The sequence below is a fragment of the Sprattus sprattus genome (genome assembly GCF_963457725.1).
Source record: "Sprattus sprattus genome assembly, chromosome: 8".
NCBI classification, from domain to species: Eukaryota; Metazoa; Chordata; class Actinopteri; order Clupeiformes; family Clupeidae; genus Sprattus; species Sprattus sprattus.
Genome location: NC_137927.1, coordinates 10313178 through 10332575, shown reverse-complemented (window position 1 = coordinate 10332575; position 19398 = coordinate 10313178). Strand labels below are relative to the sequence as shown.

At 40.4% G+C, this 19398-nt stretch overlaps 2 protein-coding genes across 2 annotated transcripts; both read right to left on the bottom strand.

The window, feature by feature from the left end:
- Positions 1-1725: 1725 nt before the first annotated feature.
- On the bottom strand, positions 1726-6391 carry LOC308369451 (ras-related and estrogen-regulated growth inhibitor-like; the record flags this gene model as incomplete). The annotated part of the gene is made up of 4 exons (XM_080843897.1): positions 6214-6391; positions 5900-5956; positions 5609-5682; positions 1726-2214 (listed from the first exon to the last, which is right to left on the bottom strand). The coding sequence occupies exons 1-4, from the start codon at positions 6320-6322 to the stop codon at positions 1726-1728; spliced, it is 729 nt and encodes a 242-aa protein (XP_080700023.1). The 5' UTR covers positions 6323-6391.
- Positions 6392-7253: 862 nt separating this feature from the next.
- Positions 7254-18845, bottom strand: mrpl21 (mitochondrial ribosomal protein L21). The gene is made up of 7 exons (XM_080843312.1): positions 18737-18845; positions 16724-16784; positions 16297-16382; positions 12429-12592; positions 11992-12044; positions 8429-8532; positions 7254-7386 (listed from the first exon to the last, which is right to left on the bottom strand). Exons 1-7 carry the CDS (start codon positions 18831-18833, stop codon positions 7322-7324), a joined length of 630 nt encoding a protein of 209 aa, XP_080699438.1. The 5' UTR covers positions 18834-18845; the 3' UTR covers positions 7254-7321.
- Positions 18846-19398: the final 553 nt, after the last annotated feature.

Sequence of the window (19398 nt, the reverse complement as noted above, 5' to 3'; positions counted from 1 at the left end):
CAATTAAGGCTTGACTGTTTCTGGTGATGTGAATGTGGGTCAAGTCAAGACTAAGTGGAAGAGACATCTTTAATTTATGTTAATAACGGTCTGTGATTCTGTTGAACCAGGCCGGTTAAACGTGCCAGATTGCAGATTGTAAGATAACTGATGAAGCTAATATGTTTTACTCCAAAATACATTACATTTTCTAAGATTGCGTTACAGAATGAACATGATCTTATCTGTGCAATTCTCAAGACAGGGTCACTGTATGCAAGATTGACATTCATCTAGATGAGTTCCTTCAGACACAACTCTACTAGTTTGTGTTTAGATTATAAATGTAGCCTGACACAGACCAATTCTTCCCTGGAGCATCTACTTTATTGATAGCTATCAGAATGTAAAAGCTCTTAGAAAAAATTACATGCTGCAGTGACAGTATACTGTACATTAGGGGTGGGTATTGCCAAAGAAGTCACGATTCGATTCGTATCACGATTCACATGCCACGATGCGATTATATCACGATGCATCGCGATACTTGAATCATTGCGATGCATTGCGATGCATTGCGATGCATTGCGAATTTTCACTGAACACTGTTAGAAAAAAATTAAGCCATTACCAGTGGCTGACTGGCTGTGTGTGATCTGGATAGTGTGTTCAATTGATAACTCAAAGCAACTCAGTTCATACATAGCTGTATTTATTTAAACGACTTTTGAAGGTTACTTAACACAAATATTATTATTACTGGATACACTGCATGTTTTGTTTATGAATGACTTGTCGCAGTATCGCGCGGCCGGAAATGCTTGATGTTCGCCAACCATTCATGCAATAAAAAAAAAAAAACTATTTTTTTTTTTTTTTTTTTATTAATAATCGATACTTGGCGTCAACAATCGATGCAGTAGATCGTGAAAATTAGAATCGCGATGCATCGTCATGACGATTATTTGGCACACCCCTACTGTACATACATAATCCATATGTCCACCACCTGGCAAAGGTAAGGTATCTAAGGACATACTTTCATACTGTTTAAAGGCAGGTGATTCTGGATTCCCTACTGAGTTCAAAGTGTCAATGAATTTATTAACATTTATGTTGCACAGCTCACAGTAAAACCAACTTCTTACTACCTCAATTATTAAAACCTTGTCCTTCCCAGAAGGTTGTAGTAAATATAGCTGATTAATGTTTCATATTTTTCCACACAAACACTTATCCAGTTTTTGCATTCACCAGACAGAAAGAAGCTTTACGAGCTGAAAAAAAAATGGACAACCATATGTCGTCTATGTCTCTATAAACGAAACAAGTAACTTTACGTTCTGCATTTTTGTTGGCCATGAAAAAGTCAGCCATGGTTCCGTGCACTTTGGCCCACAGCTGCCAGAGTATTTTTCATGTCCACAAACAACGAAAGGTTGTCCACTTTGCTCAGGTTTATGTCATTAATCACCAGTATTTCCAGGGAAGGAACAAAATACTGTCAAGTTTGGGATAAGCAAATCAAGACTTCTTTTGAAAACTCTTTGTTTCAATGCAATGTGTGCAAGATTCATGGGGTAACCACACACATATACTGTTTTTATCAGAAACATATCAAAATATGAAGAGGCGAAGAGCTATCCAAACTGCTGTGATATGGGCAGTCTATATTCTAATAATCTATGAGTTGAATCTAGGCACTCTAACGTCCTGTAACCCAGGAGGGTCCTTGTTTCCCTCTGCTTATTCGGGCAGGTAATCCCTGAAGGACCCAAAGCTGAAGCTGCGTCCCGTGGCGCCCATTGCTGTGCCAGAGTGAATTCTGGGTATTTTCTCCATGAGTTTGGAGACGGCCCTGCGGCGGAAGGAGGGTGGCGAGGCATCCAGCTGCTGTGCCACATCAGTGTGGAGGGCGTGGAACACAGCGGCAGTCTCCTCCCAGCTGTCTCGCGCCGAGATCTCGTGGAAGGGGAGCTTGAGCCCGCGCGACAGGTTCTCGCCGTCTTCCGGGGTCACCATGCGGTCATACTCTAGGTCTTTCTTATTGGCCACGATGAGTGTGGGTGGCGGATCGGTATTGCTCCGCCCCCTGCTGGCCCCAGCATGGATATGATTGACCAGGAAGCAGAGGCGCATGACCTCATCGAAGCTGCACCTGTCAGTGACGGAGTAGACAATGAGGAAGCCGTCCCCCCACCTGATCTTCTCCTCAATCAACAGCGCGTCTTCCTCCTGGTCGGGCAGGGATTGGGAGTTAGGATAAAATCGTCATGTTAAGATCTGAGCAGTTGGTGTTCAGTAATATGAATGTTAGAAAATGTTCAACATCATGCATGCATGTCCTTGGAGGTATTGAAACAAATTGCAATCTTTTCCATTACAAGATTCCTACCTCAAAGTGTCTATCGACATCTATCATCTGCTGCATCTTGCCATATTCTTTTTTTGGTTGCAAATAATACTTAGTTTTAAAGTTTTGTGTGATACAGTTAAAACGATCACATAAATCCATGAAATATGAATTGTTTGGATGTTGGCTCTAAAATGCTGGACTATTATCTCTGAACATATTATCTTTGCTCAACTCTTATCTCCTGATTTTACTAGTATTTTCATTTCAGGTCTGTTCTGTGTTATATGGCATTATGCCTCAATAGTTTCTGTAAAACAACATAACTTGCATATTTCTCATGAAAAGGTGTTATGGAAATTAACTTATTACCACTAAGATTGTTATCATTGTTTTTCCCTTTAACAAAACAATCACTCATTGTTCTCAGCAGAACCTGACTTTCTGACCCCTGGGTGTGTATTGTTCGCTACAGCTGACTGCACAGAGAAAGGTATATATATGAGCACATTTAGAGAATGTATGTGTGAGTGTGTGCGGATGGGTGGGTATGTGAAAGGCTATGTGTATTTGTGTTGTGTCTGTGTGTCTCTGTGTGTGTGTGTTTGAGAGAGAGAGAGTGAGTGAGTCAGAAAAAGAGAGGCTGTATGAGGGATGTGTGTGTATGTGCATGTGTGTGTATGGGATGTGTGTGTATGTCCCTGAAGATTTACTCCTGGCGAGTTCAAGTGAGGTGGTGCATATCTCTCCATGATGCCAGGACCTGATTCTCATTCACTGTGAAAGACAATAACTCTAACAAGATCCGGCACACATCTGCTTCTCTGAGGCCCCCTTTTTTTCATGACAGACCTTATTCTTCCACTAAGGTCACAACAGCACCTTTCACTACCTGCACACATTAAACACTACCCTTACGCTTCCCGCAGCCTCTAAGTATACATGACAGAAGTGGTGGACTGGAGAAGACTGAAACACTGTCTGGGATCTGCTGCTTTGACATCAACAATCTTGATAATTGAGTGCTTTAACACAGGGGAGAGACAGAACAGAAGCAATATTGAGAGAAGTGCCTTTGTGTTCAGAGCTTCAGCCCCCGACAAAAGCGGGTTAAAAGTTCATAATGAGTTATGACCCATTTCAAATGAGTGTCACTTGAAAAGAAGAATGAGTGGTGTCTTCCAGTTTGGGACTGCATTAATGGGGTTTAGTCATTAGATTAATTATCACTGATTTAGAAGAAGTCATTAGCATCAGTCTGCTGGCTGTTTTTTTTTTTAATTCTGCTTGTTATTATAATTACAAGATTTCTATGCCAAAAGGAGTTAGATCAGTTCCCAGTAAAATTATGTAACCCGTTTTTGTTTTAATTATCAAGCTGTGGTTGAAAAGCAGAAAAACTGGATCTGCAGAGGACTGAGGTTGCTCCTCTGAGCATGAGCAAACATGCATAATCCATCTGTTTCTTTTTTGCCTTGGACAGGTTCAAAAGTGAAATGAATAGCTCCTAGGGGTTCTTCAAACCAAGTGATAAACTCTTCTATTTTTTTTTAACGGCTTTCTTTAAACCCAGAACCACATTTTTTTAGAAGAGCGAACAAAGATATGAGGTGTCTTTGAAATTGCAGAGGAATACATGGTGCCCCTGTTTCAAAAGCTTCAAACCCTTTGGTTTTAGTGACAATTCAAGTTTTAAGATGCCTCTTTTGGCTAGCACATTGTGATGCACTAAACTGCCTACAAACATGTTAAAATGCATGTTTTAATGTTCAGGCTAGATTAAATAGGTAGTGACTGATAGTAAAGGCCATGCCAGGATGAGAGGGTGAGTTTGTCATGTTTTGGAGGAACACCTCTCATACTTGAGCTGTGCTGTGTGGGAACGTTAATTTCAGCTGTCAGATTTCCCTCCCTTCATAATCACTGCCAGCATGCCAATCCCCTCAGTGGAGAGCAGTTCCAGAGGAAGCACTGCGGGGCTCTCTCAGACCAGGCTCTGTGGGCCTGCTGTGTGTGCATCAGATCTGCAAACTCATTAACACTATTGCTTTCTTTTATTAGCTGAACATGTGCTGTAGCGAGTCCTGATGAAAGACGCTGCTAATTGTACATTGTGTTTCACAAGCGAAGGTACTGTAAGACAGAAAGGCTGTTGACTGCTGTGGGTTATTCATAGGTCAGGTTGATAATATAGTATTGTGGGAAATGGTTTCTTATCCAACATGTCAGGTCATGTTGTTTTTGAAGGGTATTGAATTTTTTCTCAACACCTATGTATGACCGCTCTCTAACTCAGGTATGTAGTAGAGTCTGGGCAATGCACAGCACTAGTCACCCTATCTAGCATCTGGGAGATTTGAGATTTAGAGCCAAAATTGTATTTGAAGATGGAGCTGCCTACCTGGCTCATGGTATTTCATGTTATGTGTATTCTTGTCGATACATATGGAAGTGACATCTATCTGGCTAACAACCAGCTTGCAAATATTCTGGAAATCTCCTGACCTTTCGCCCTATGCAATAAGCCCAATCAAAGAAAAAAACATGCACAGTGAAACTAACAATAGTTTTTATTACCAATTTACACGCTTTTACAGATTTAACAGTTTTAACAGATATTGTATTTTTCCGAGGCTTGGTTAAAATACAGTCTTCATATATCTGTGTTTCAGGTGTTTTATTTTCAAATGCACACCGCTATTGAGGAACAGGCTCGTTTCACTGTGGTTTGAGAAATATGTCACTTTTGTATGACTCAGAAAATTTTGAGTTTCAACAAAAGCAGACAGCTGCACCTTTAATGGCAGAATTTAAGGACAGCGGGTAAGGTACAGTAGACAACAGGGGGGCAAGCAGAGGTAGACTGACGAGAAAGTAACCAGTTAACCTGATGTAAAATGTATGTGGGTGTCCATTAGAGCAATGTCAGCAAATCCTGTTTCTACTGATCCACAAGACACATACTGAATGCTGTTTTTTCTCATCTTAATCAGTTGAATCTCCCTGCTTCAGCTAGTCAAGGGCTTTATAATCAATTCAGTCAAGTGCGTAAAACCAGGGGGGACACACTACACACAGTACTGTGGATACTCATGGGTAGGACTGAGGTTATGTAAACTTTTTAGTGACCTTAGTAGTCTTGACCTCTACATATCAGCAAACATAGGGGAACAGCTGATGTTAGGTGTAGGCCTACCAACAAAAAGCCTACTACAATGTTGTTGTTTTTTCATAAAGGAAAGAGGCTGAACATCTTGATGGAAATACCGTTCTCACCTGCCCAGCTGTATCCAATATCTCGAAGTGTACCACATCTCCATTTATGGCCACCTCATGTCTGTAGATAGTCTCTGTTTAACATGGAAGCAATCCATCAACAATCTCATATTTAACCGATTTCCTGTTTTACAGTCTTAATATGAGCAGAAGACGGTACATTGTCTTTTACCTAATAGGGTGGATTAGAACACCCGTGTTATATTGGCACACTAAGGATACTTAATCTGTTAATGTATCAAAATTTATCCGACAGCAAATTAATCCTCTCTCCCTTCCCACCACACCTACCGAGAGTAGGGTCGTACTCGCCGATGAATCTCTTGGTGATAAATCGCACTGCCATGGCTGGAGGAAAATGTTTGAATAATTTAAGAGCAGAATCGATAAGACTGCTGGAAAATCCTGCAGTGCTAAAGATGCCTTTCATCCATCATTGTAAAGGCTTAATATTGCATGCAGAAAAAACACAATTTCAACGTTGTTGTTTAAGCCGGTACAATTTAACCAATCACGTCAGTTTCATAGAAACTACAGAATTGAAGGAAAAATGTTATCACCGAGTATAGACAAACGCGATTTATATTTCAGTTGCTGATGCTCACCCGTTTTTCCAACAGCAGCTTGACCCAAAATCACAATCCTAATAGTTCGGGATGCAGGTAAACTTCCACTTCTTCTCAAAGTTCTTGGCAATCCACGGGTTGTGGTCATGGTGATTTTGTTTTCAATTACACCAATGGATGCTTTCGTTATAGATTCATTGCAAAATGAGCAACAGGCAGCATTCTGAAAGCATTAAGGCTTAACGAAAAGTAGGCTAATGAAGAACACACTTATTCAAAACTAAACGAACAGTTGAGGGAGTACAACGCGTTCCAAGAGTCTGAGCGAAGACAGTTTTGTAAACCTACTGGTCTGTGCGCACACACACTGAAATACATACCCATCAGTGACGTCGCACCTCCTTTCTCCCTCTCCCCACCCAGATCAATCGTGAGCAAGTAAGCAAAACATTCTCCCCCCCCAAAAAAATCTTGCAATATACAGCCCATGTGTTGTGGAGCGGGTCAATTACGTCCCTTTCACATTCCACCCTCCTTAACACCCGTTCACCCATCTTCCTCGCCCGAAAAAAATAACACACAAATAAAAAATAATGGCCAAAGCCACGTGCTCTTACCCTCGGGTAGCCTACTCATGGAAACAGATGCCATCTGTTTATGTTCCAGAGGCCGAGCAAGGACCATTTCACCTCTGTATTCCTTACTGATACCTTTCTGGTTTAGTGTCATAGCCTCACCCGACTTCTTTGCTATGGTTTTGGTACAATGCACCAATAATTATCATAACACTTACATACTTTTATCAATATTGGTAAAACATGTGTGCAACAAAGCACAGAATATCCGTCTTCAATACATAGATACTCTGTAGACACTGTTACTTGTATCGTGTGCATAGCTTTAAGAAAATAACATAATAGCATTATATCTGACTGCGATGAAGCCTCGACAAAATGGCAAAATATTAAACAGTCCTTCAAAGTGTTTCCTGGCTCTCTCTCCCCAAGACAGAAGAAAATGAGAAGAAAATAAAGCCATAAACTGCAGGGATAAATGTTTTTGCAAAGTTTACTTACACAGCCAAATAGTTAGCCACAAATCAAAGGATATGATTACAGAAACACATTAGTTTATTTACAGAGTGGAATCAACTCAATCTCGGCGCTACTTGAATGGAATTTATCCGAAGAACTGTCTGGGGCTGGATGATAACTGGAAAAGATTGGACAAAAACAAACAGACAAGTTATTCTGAAGATATATGACAAAACTGCACAACAATCAACTAGACACTGAAGAGCAAAACTGAATTTTACAAAATGTTTGAACACACACAGCTATTTTGGAGGCTGGTAATATGGGAATATTTTGCCATATGATACGTATGAGTTGATGTGGTATCTAAACCACTGCGGTATAAACCTAAGGGAGATGGTTTGTGTTTTCCTATACCTTTCTATGTGATGTATAAGACTGTCCTATTGTCTAGTGTGTACAACAAGTACGTATGTTCCCTTGAAAGTGAAACCTGTCTCTCCCCATGTCCAAGAAGCTGGGGGGATTTCCGCTTTCCAGGCAAATAGTATGTTCCTGTTTACTTCAAATAAACATCAAACTAAATTTAGCTTGTAATTGGTCTTTGAGCATGCAGCAATTCAGGCCATTCATTGTGCCTGCTAAAAAGACTTTGCCACAAATGACACACTAGTTCAGCTAGGAAGGCCAGACTTGGAGTGATACGCTTTGTAACAACAAAAAATGCCTTCTGCTTGCCATTGGGTAATTTGGCTATGTGTAGAGTTTTCCAACTAAGGCAGGGTGAACCTACCACTAGTGTGAAAATGCTTGGAACAAAGGAACACACCATCCGATTCATAAGATTGTGTTCGGCAGTCTGAATGGGTACAAGCCTTACTAGGGCTAACATGAAAGAAAACACACTCATGAAGCCAAAGATTTCAGCATAAACAAACTCAAGGCTTTGAGGGACCACAGTAGTCAATCACTTCTTGTGACTTGGACACAATCCAAGGTCTTTTGTGCATTTTTGCATATTTTGTGTAGGGTTAAAATCAAGGTCCACAAAGGCTGACCCGCTGTCTTTGACATTTAACAATAATAATAATTATTATTATTATTTTTAAAACAGTTATCTTTGTATACACTGCCAATTCAATTAGACAGCTAGCACAATCATACATTGTTTCATCAGTAGCTAAATGGCAGAAGAATGCCATTCCAAAAGAAAAACATACTTCTTTTCCTCTGGTATCTGTGTCTTTTCCAAAACCTCATGTGAACCATAGGCCAAGACTCAGTCTTTTCGATGACGGTTGCCTCAACCCTGACCAGATCACACCTGGGTGTGAAGAGACAAGGGGAGACAAGGAGAGTGTGTTAGCAGTGTTGTCAAAGGGGTTTTAGTTCCAGAGACCTACCTCTTCTGAGAACTCACTGTCAAAGTAAACACTACTAGATCAACATGGACTCTACATTTTATCTGGGAAGCCACTGAGATTTTCTTATAACCGTAAGAAGACACAATATCTTGCACATTGGTCTGTACTGAAAAGGTAAATAAACACATCAAAACCTTAGCCCTGCTGGTGAAGGCAGAATACAATACGTCATTACCCTGTGGCATCTCAATATGACACGTCATGCCCTGTACTAGCTACAGCTTTTTGAACATTGAGTGTCTGAAGAAATGTTTAACTTTTATCCTTAGCATGCATTTGCTTGGCCTGCTTGGTTGATAATTCCAAAAAGGTTGTTTAGGAACAACCAAACGATCCTGGGATGTGTTTCTCGAATAACGATGGCATTGTTGGCTGAACGTCCGGACCTACTCACTACTGGTTCTCGAAACGGTAGTGGCCCTGTTGCAAAGGACCAGTTCCATCGCTCAAACCACCATAGCTCCAACAATGTTGTTAATGCAGGATTTAGAGGTTAAAAATGTGTCCTAAACATTTACTAGAGCAGCTGATTGAGCTGTTTTAAAAATGGTTGAGAATGAAGAACTAACTTATAATGAATGTAAGAAGAGTTTTATGTTCCCATGTATCCTAACATTGATTAATTACAGCCTATCGACTACCTGCACATGAGTAGTGGCACTAGATTTAGTAACAGGTTACGTTGGCGTACTTTTCTCTCTCAACGTAATAAAGTTTATTCCTGGTATTCCCATTCGATAGTTTTTTTTTTGGTCTCAGATAAACTGTATATACAGTGCCACTTTAAAGTATGTGAACCCCTTGACCACTTAGGAGTTTTCTGTTGTTTTACCATGATTTTTCATTTTTTTCATCACCAATTTTCCATAGAAGGAATGTCAGGTTTATGTTTATCATTTGCATGTACTTTTTTTTAGAGGGAATTGTTTGAGTACCCAAAAGACTACATGAAACATGGAATTAGTCCATTTCAAAAGTAATTGAACCCCCAGCTGAATTGGTAAAGTCAAGCAGGTAACAGATTCAGTGAAACTTATTTGGGTGCTTAATTAGTCAATTAAGCAAACAGATCATCTGAGACATCCTTAGGGAAAGGTTTGGGCAACACAGATTAAAAGAGAAAGGAAACCAACCAAACTACTGTAGTGCCAAGGTGTACCCACACAGATCAACAATGCCGAAAGGAAACGAGATATCCGAGAACATCAGGAAGAAGGTTCTGACAGCCCATCAGTCTTGGGAAAGCTATAAGACCATCTCCAAAAGATTCCAGCTCCATCCATCCATCCAAGACAAATAATTTAGAAATGGAGGGTATTCAACATGACCGCATCTCTGCCTAGAAGTGGATGCCCATCAAGACCATCACCAAGAAGCACCAGAAGAAGAATAAATCAGGTAAAAGTCAACCAACACATCACCTCTAAAGAGTTTCAGACCTCTCTGGCAGCATCTGGGGTAAATGTACATGGGTCTACAATCAGACGAAAATTGAATAGACATGACATTCATGATCGGGTTGCTAGAAGGAAGCCTCTGCTCTCAAGAAAGAACAAAACTGCCCGTTTCAACTTTGCCAGAGAGCACTTGGATAAACCAAAGGCCTTCTGGAAGTCCCTTCTTTAAACAGATGAGTCCGAGATAGAATTATTTTGTCACGATCAAAACCAACAATTTTCGTCTGATTGTAGACCCATGTACATTTACCCCAGATGCTGCCAGAGAGGTCCGAAACTCTTTAGAGGTGATGTGTGGGTTGACTTTTACCTGATTTATTCTTCTTCTGGTGCTTCTTGGTGATGGTCTTGATGGGCGTCCACTTCTAGGCAGAGATGCGGTCATGTTGAATGCCCTCCATTTCAAAATTATTTGTCTTGGATGGATGGATGGAGCTGGAATCTTTTGGAGATGGTCTTATAGCTTTCCCAAGACTGATGGGCTGTCAGAACCTTCTTCCTGATGTTCTCGGATATCTCGTTTCCTCTCGGCATTGTTGATCTGTGTGGGTACACCTTGGCACTACAGTAGTTTGGTTGGTTTCCTCTCTCTTTTAATCTGTGTTGCCCAAACCTTTCCCTAAGGATGTCTCAGATGATCGGTTTGCTCAATTGACTAATTAATCACCCAAATAAGTTTCACTGAATCTGTTACCTGCTTGACTTTATCAATTCAGCTGGGGGTTCACTTACTTTTGAAATGGACTAATTCCATGTTTCATGTAGTTTTTCGGCTACTCAAACAATTTCCTTGTCTGGGAATTCCCTGCCCCTTCACTGCATTCCATTTGTTCAGTTGGTCTGGCCAACTCTCAACGGCGCTCCACTTCAGCCACCTTATTGGACAGTCCTTTAACCAATCAGACCAACGATACTATACAACGATACAACGATCGGTAATAAAGCAAACACATATTTTTTCTGTATGAATTGTTCCAGGGCAAGTTTCTGTTCTGTTTTCAAAGAAAACTTGCCTTATCGAAGTTTTGCGGTGCTTCGGCGGCCACCATGTCCAATGTTTAAAAACTCTCCATGCAGGAGATTTTATAACGTAGCCGTGGTAAGTTTAAATCCGCCAATGGCGCGCCAGATAGCCAAAAGCCAGTTTGTGATTGGCTCCAAGGATTCTGGAAACCTTGAAATGAACGGGTATGCAAACTTGGCCAGACCCAGTTCTGAGGCAAAATCAATTTGGCCGGAAGAAGTGGGGCGGGACTTCCCAGACTAACAATTTCCTCTAAACAAGTACATGCAAATGATGAAAATAAACCTGACATTTCATCCATGGAAAATTGGTGATAAAAAAATGAAAAATCATGGTAAAACAACAGAAAACGCTTAAGTGCTCAAGGGGTTCACATACTTTCAAGTGGCACTGTAAATGTCTACAATTCTGTTAATTGTTAATATTGGGATTTAATGTAGGCTTTTAATGGTATTCCATATGAATTGCTTTGTATGACTGGTGTTTTAATTGCTAAATACAATTTCGTATGGGCTAGGCCTACCTAGACCACATGAAATAATATATAATCTTATAGAAATAGAAAATATACAGTCAGTCACCGGTTGGAGGTTAAGGGTGCTTTAGTCATGACTAATAAGGATTCATTTGTAAATTTACGATAATTGAAAATCTTAGTAGGTGGGTGTTCAGGTAGATAAGGAGATGGTCAATCTTGTCAGACTAACGCAATTTAAATGTTGACAACAGCAACTATCCATCCACGCTCCTAACTATTGGTCACAATCAGTAGTTCCAATCACCCAACCTGGCAATTGATTGTTGGAACTATGCAACTGAAAATGTAATCATTTTGGAACATTCAGCTTTCTTGTGATTACACAAAGTGTTGGTCTTACCCAAGCAGTGGTCGTCCAATGAGAGTGAAGTTTTCTCCACCGAGCAGCAGTACCTAAAACAAAGGAAATCAAATAATGTAGCAAACACCCACTTGACGAGCAACAATAGCTAGTTATGTTCATCTACAACTCACAACATCTCATGTCACAAGCTTCACAGCACCCAATTATATGTATTATGTAATCTCATGTGTGAATTTTGGTTATCAGCGGCTGACAATTGAAAAAGGGATCACATGCATCACTGCATTCTTGCCTGGCCCCATCTCCCATTATATTCCATCACACTATTCATAAAACACTTGCAATTCAGAATTCATTGTATTTACTCTTCTTGTTAACCCCCTCTGTCACAAAACAGGATTACAGCAGAGCAGATCAAGACACAGAGCCAATGTAACTAACCGAAAACAAAAACTACAAATCGTGACACAAACCTTCTCCATTCGTATCCTGTCACCGCACTCTGCATCTATGTGATTCTCGATGAGGATCAGATCCTCGTTTGTCACTTTCCACTGTCGGCTTGCAAAGTGAACAACAGCAAACAGCCTCCCATAATCCCCTTTCTCTAGGAGTGTGTTAACCTTTCCAACCACAGCTGTGGAAAGAGGGAGGCCAAGGCATGACATTTACATTAAACATCATAATACACGTCATATTAAAATACAAAAAAATTAAGCACACAAATTCAGGTGGTAAAGACAACCACATGAACAATTACGTAAACAGCCAGTAATGTTCTAACAGTTTAATTGTGAAGTAGTTTCTGTTGTCACAAAATGAAAATAATTCTGGACTTGCAATGATGATGGAAGGCTGAATGCATGGTGCATGAATGGTATATTCCCTGATATTACTGCGCACTATACACACAGTGCGGGCACATGATGGCAGTACTCCGATCCGATCCGATTCTCTCCATGGGGTCTCCATGGGGGGTTAACTGCTCTATCTCAAAGCACATGGCAGTGACAAATCCAGATCTTGGCCGCGTCAGTTCAAATCAAATGCGGAATGTTTACATCTGCTACCGTTGATTATACAGTAAACACACAGTGAAATGAAACAAAAACACACCACAGTTAACGTTGTATTAGTATTGATTGATTCACATCGATATGAATGGATTACATGACTAACAACTGGTGGAAAAGTAATATGAAAATATTTGTTCACTGAATTAGCTTGTTAAGTCCCAAACAGTTGCGTTCCAGTTTCAAAGTTTCAGTTTCGGTTTCAGTATTTCAACGTGAATGAGAGGGAGCACAAGAACTGAGCGTCTAGCAGCGATTATCATATCATAGTCATATATGATGCATGTGTCTGTGGGCAGGATCTCAAGCACGGGCAAAAGTTGTTGTTGTCCAATTTGAATCTAGATTCGAGAGACACATGCGCGCCCAGTCCAATTCCCAGCGGAATCGAATCGTGTATCCAGTCAGTGTGGACACATGCGTCCAATTTCCGATTTCAGTCCGATTTAAATTGGATATTGGACACATGTGACTCCCCAGAACTAGATTCATTGTGTCCAGCTTGAGTCCGACTGGACTCCGATGTAAACCCCTGGACACACGATTCGATTCCGCTGGGAATTGGACTGGGCACGCATGTGTCTCTCGAAACTAGATTGAAATTGGACAACAACAACTTTTGCACGTGCTTGAGATCGTGCCCACAGACATATACATGCATAATATATGTCTATGATATGATTATCGCTGCTAGACGCTCAGTTCTTGTGCTCCCTCTCATTCACGTTGAAATACTGAAAGCGAAACTGAAACTTATAAACTGCAACGCAACTGTTTGGGACAGAATGCGCTAATTCAGTGAACAAATCTTTTCATATGACTTTTTCACCAGTTGTTAGTCATGTAATCCTTTCATATCGATGTGAATCAATCAATACTAATACAAATTTAACTGTGGTGTGTTTTTGTTTCATTTCACAACGTATTTACTGTATAATCAACGGTAGCAGATGTAAACATTCCGCATTTGATTTGAACTGACATGGCCAAGAACTAGTTGTGTCACTGCCATGTGCTTAGAGATAGAGCCGTTAACCCCCCATGGAGACCCCATGGAGAGAATTGAATGGGATCGAAGTGCTGCCATCATGTGCCCGCACTGCAGGGGTTTACATCGGAGTCCAGTGGGACTCAAGTCGGACACAAGAAATCTAGATTTGGGGAGACACATGTGTCCAATCTCCAATTTAAATCGGACTGAAATCGGAAATTGGACACATGTGTCCACACTGACAGTTGAAGGCTGTTCACACCTTGCAGTAACATGCATCTTGTTGTGGACAGCTCTAAGTGAGTCAGTTCACACCTCGGCAAACAAACACGCGTTTGCATCCTTTCCGTATGCAAAGACCAAATGCAGGAGGGGGATGGTGCCCTAACCCTAAATCTTATAATTTTCATAATGACATGGAAAATATCTCTAGTACTTTGTCATGACATGCATATTAACATAATAATGAAACCTGAAAAGTGAAAACTGACTAAAAAGATGTGCAAAAAGCACACACCCTTAGCCCAATATAGAAGGATGATGTGAGAACGGTTTAGATAGGCTTCATGATTCTGGCTCTACATTTACATTTTTCTTTCAACAAAAACACCTTAAACTGAAAGACCTCGATATGATGCAACAATCTGTAACCTTCCCTTCGTCGCAGACAGAAAGACTTGAGGTGTCTCGTAAGAGGGGGTTTATTATTATTATGCTTTGCAAAGAGGATCTGGTATTACATTCTCTTGGATATGAATATACTTTAGTTCCCCCCTGATTTTCACAATAATTACACTGGGGTTCCCTCCATTTGGATAAAAAATTAAGGTGCCTTAATAAAGTAAATACTACAAGTGGGCACATCTATTAGTCATACTCTATTATGGTGGGTGTTTGGTATTTCCTCTGTGAATCTGGCATCTCATTTTCTTTTGCTGCTGTAGTGCTTTTTTGTAGTATAATTATGACATGTATTTATGAATCACATTTGTAAATAAATGCACACGAGAGACCAAGACATTTAAACAAACTACGAAAGTTAACCAAGCTAGCATTTCTGATAATTTGTGATATCAATTATAGTTTACACTATTTTTATTTTTTATTTAAGATTTTATTTAAGACATTTAGGATTTAATCTGCAAGCAAGTCAACACTAACCATTGACCTACATACATGAAAAACCAAACCAGCTAGATGAACTTTGAGTGAATCTCATGATAATCAAGTTCCAGCACTGAACCAGTTTACATATGCTCAAAATACTCTGCCATTAAAAACTGTACTACACATACTTTTATTTGTATCAGTACCAGTTCTTTCAGATGTGCAACCGTGGGACAGTGTGTGTGTGCAGCACTCTGCTTCTACTCCCTGCAGACATAGTTGGCGTGCCAATAATTTTTTCCCCTGTCAAATACACGCTGCAGCTTTCATGGTGACCAAACGAGAGGCATAGAGGCATGGCTGCAAAGTGCTCTTGCCAACAGTCCACGGCTTGTCGACAAAACAAATGCACAAAGCATAACATGGCATTATACCACTTACATAGCCGATTGTCAGATCAAACACTATGACCTTGATCTAATTTATTTGCAATGATTAAATAAGTAATGTTATAAATGCACTAATTAATGGTCAAAATCACATCTACAACCCTTAATAGCTCATATACTACAATTTAACTGAGCATGAAAATAATAAACATAAATTACATTAACTGTAACTGTAATGGTAATGAGGCTCAAACCCAGGATTCTTAGTCTCCATACTACAGCAGTGCACTGAAGTAGACTGAAGTCAAAGTCAAAGACTGAACACAAATTACTCAGTACATCTCCTTGGTAGAGGTCTGCGCTCTACTGTTCCTTTATGGCTTCTTTTCATAACCTCCACTGCCTTGCAATGACATGGTCAAGACATTTTAATTTTTATTGATTTTTTGGTTCTGTCAACCGTTTTTCCATAACTTTTCCAGATGTTTTAGGTTTTTGCCTGGTATTGTTTCAGTATCGGTATTGATATATTTAGCCAGGTATAGTATCTCGGTCAAATATTTGGTATTGTGACGACAATATGTATGTATATAGAGCACGCAAAACCCATTTACCCTCCGATTGCTGAACGACTTGCCTATCTCCTGAACCACTATCGCCCCCGAAAAGAGAGTTCGGTTCAGACAAGTGGTTCTGTAGCATATTTAACTGTTGTGTAATGTGTACAGTCATGTAGGTTGTGCAAATCCAAACACCAAACATAAAATTCACCCCTCCAAACCTTGATGCTGCTTTGCCTCTTCCTCAGGATCTATAAGTGTCACCTCTGGCCATGGGGGTCTAGATAATGAAGTCTCTGGAACATAGCTGTGTGCAAAACAAGAGGAAGAACAACACTTAGGGTCTCTTTGTCATTTACCCTGGCCCTGCAAGATCACATTGGTAACATTGGTAACAGGGCAATCAGGTTCATGTAGCTCACACTGTGGTGGGGATGATTTCAGCTCCCCAGTTTCAGTATTGAGAAGAGTCCACTTCAGCAATCAAACCAGCAACCGACTCAAGATTATGACCACAATGCAGGTGCAATCACGTCAACATCTTCAATCACTAATGAACTGTTAGTACCATGTACCATAATGTGCACAAATTACATTGATGAATTTGAACACATGAGTGTGCGTGTGTTGATATTTAATTTTGTTTACCTGGGTGGGTACTTCAGGTTCTGAGAGCTATGTTGACGAACGAAGGCAGGTAACACACAGCCTAACAGAAGAAAAACAGACGGCAAACATGACTAAACAGATAGTCTTAACAGCCAACTAAGCCAGTGGTTCTCAACCGGGGGTCTGCGTACCCCTGGGGGTATGTGAAGGTAGTCCAGGGGGTAAGTGAGATTTTTAAAAGATATATTTAAAATAAGCATCCATTCAAAAATCATTTAAAAATAGTTATTTTACGGCTCTTCAGAATGTTCCAAAATGTAGGCCTACGTTGATTTGTATGGGCCATATGTGGATTAAATGTCTGCGTTCGCAGGTTTGTAATCCCTTGATATTCACTCCTGCTGAAAGTTTATCACCGCTGTCATTGGCAACAGGTTTTTTTGCTTGTAATTCACATCTTTCATATCATTCCGCAAGTAGTCCGGTTAGTTAACGTAACGGAAGGTCATTGAAACTTGAAGTCAGAAGGTGGATTGCTCAGCATTTGCATGCAGAACAATTTTTTTCTTAGCGGAAATCACAAAATGGCAACAAACTCATTCAAAAGAGGTATTCTGGAGGAATGTCTTCTATCGTTTTGGCAAGTAACTGTATAATAAGCGCGCTGAATATGTCTGCAGGGAAAGGACACCAGCATTTTAAACCTGTATGACAAGGTGGGAGGCTTCTCGAAGAAAGCAGAGCTGTGGAGAAGAGCCTCTGCACAGGGGGATTTCACCTGCTTTCCTCAGATGGATGATTTTCTCTCTAGTGAGGATGTGGACAGAGCTCCAGTCCAGTTGGTCATCGTGGGACATTAGACCAATTTGATTCAACATTTTAATTTTCAATTTCCTACTTTCCTGACATGGAGGAGAAATCTACACAGCTGGATTGGGTGAAAAACCCATTTCTCTTGTCCGAAGCATGTGGAAGCTCTGTCACTAATCAGGAAACACTCATGGAAGTGTCATCTGACCGTGGGCTCCAGATGAAGTTTGCCACATCCACACTCACACAGTTTTGGATTTGTGTAAAGCAGGAGCACCCTGACCTGGGAGAGAAAGCTTTGGAGCAGCTACTACCCTATGCCTCCACATATTTATGTGAGGCCTCCTTCTCTGCAATGACTGTGATCAAAACAAAGCAGAGAAACAGACTGTGCCTGGAGAAGAGCTTGATCACAGCAGTTGCCTCCTTGCCACCAAGACTGAAAGATTTTCAGAGAAGCACAAGCTTCTTACTAAATTGTAATTGCAAACGCACTCAGTTCAATGCAACAATATTCCATGTTCAATCTTCAGTGCTGACAGTTTAATAAATCAGACAATGATGGCATAGCGCTGTGTAAAACATATTTTTTTTTCAATCAAAAATGCTTTGCGCTGGTTAGGGGGAACTTGGCTGAAAAAATATTTCACAGGGGGTACAATACTGAAAAAAGGTTGAGAACCACTGATCTAAGCAATGCTTACTGGTGAGAAAAAAGGTTGAGAACCACTGATCTAAGCAATGCTTACTGGTGAGAAAATGCTCGAACTCAACAGCCAACTCGAACAAGCAACACTTCAAACTAGCTGTAAACCTACCCTATCAACTACCTATGTTTCTGTATTTCAAACACTTCATTGTCATTGAAACGATCAAGTAAACTTGATAACAAAAACACATTAATGCATTTGAATACTTGAGAAGAAACACTAAAGAACACGAACAGGAAAACATTGGCTGACGTTAAGCCTACATGACAGGTGAGACCAATGACACGAGTACTTTACATTGACTATTAGTCAGTACTATTACTTAAGTGCACCATTTCATTACCAAGCACAGATTAATTGCTGCATTCTCAAGCGTCCAGATATTGTCGGGGCATGATTACAAAAACGAATATGTAGGCACTTAGGAAGCTACCATTACTGCAGCACTACAGTACACAAACACATGTTTGGTCCACTGCCCTCTGCCCGGGAAATCCCTAAATGAATAGATAGGAAAGTTGTGTACACCAACCTAAGGGTTTGTCCAAAGAGAGTTGCAAATTATGTGACCCTAATCTCCAACAGGTTCGGAGAAATTCACTACACCCGTTCCTCAAAGTCACCGCCATCTTCGAAGCGTGACACTGGCGGAAATGCAGACGGATTGCTTCCGGTCCCGATTTCTGGACAGGAGGCTTTAAAAATTCAAAGTAAAAGCCTAAAAACACAGTATAATTGCACGAACGAAACCTTTTTTTTAACCTTAATCCATAAAGAGCATAGGCGTAGATTACGGGGGGGGGGGGGACATATCCCCACCACTATTCATAATTTGAAATTGTCCCCAACACCTTTAAGAATGTGCAAACCAATTGTGACCGAAAAAATCCCCACATACTCAAAGTCGAGTCTAAATCATGCGATAGGCGCGCACGATTACACCCACAGCATGCACCTGCCTGGCTGCGTGTGGAGCAAATGAGTTATAAATACAATTTCTATAAGCCTTTGCAGACATCACAAGTCCAGTTTTCTGTAAAAACTGAAACATTCAAAAGGCAAGCACTAACTGAATTTATAGTCATACTCGCGATCTGTCTTCACACTTATGGTGACTATTTTTCGATATTTTTTTTCACTTAAAAAAAATGTGTTTTTCTTAAGTTCAACGTAAGAAAATATCTCCACTTTATT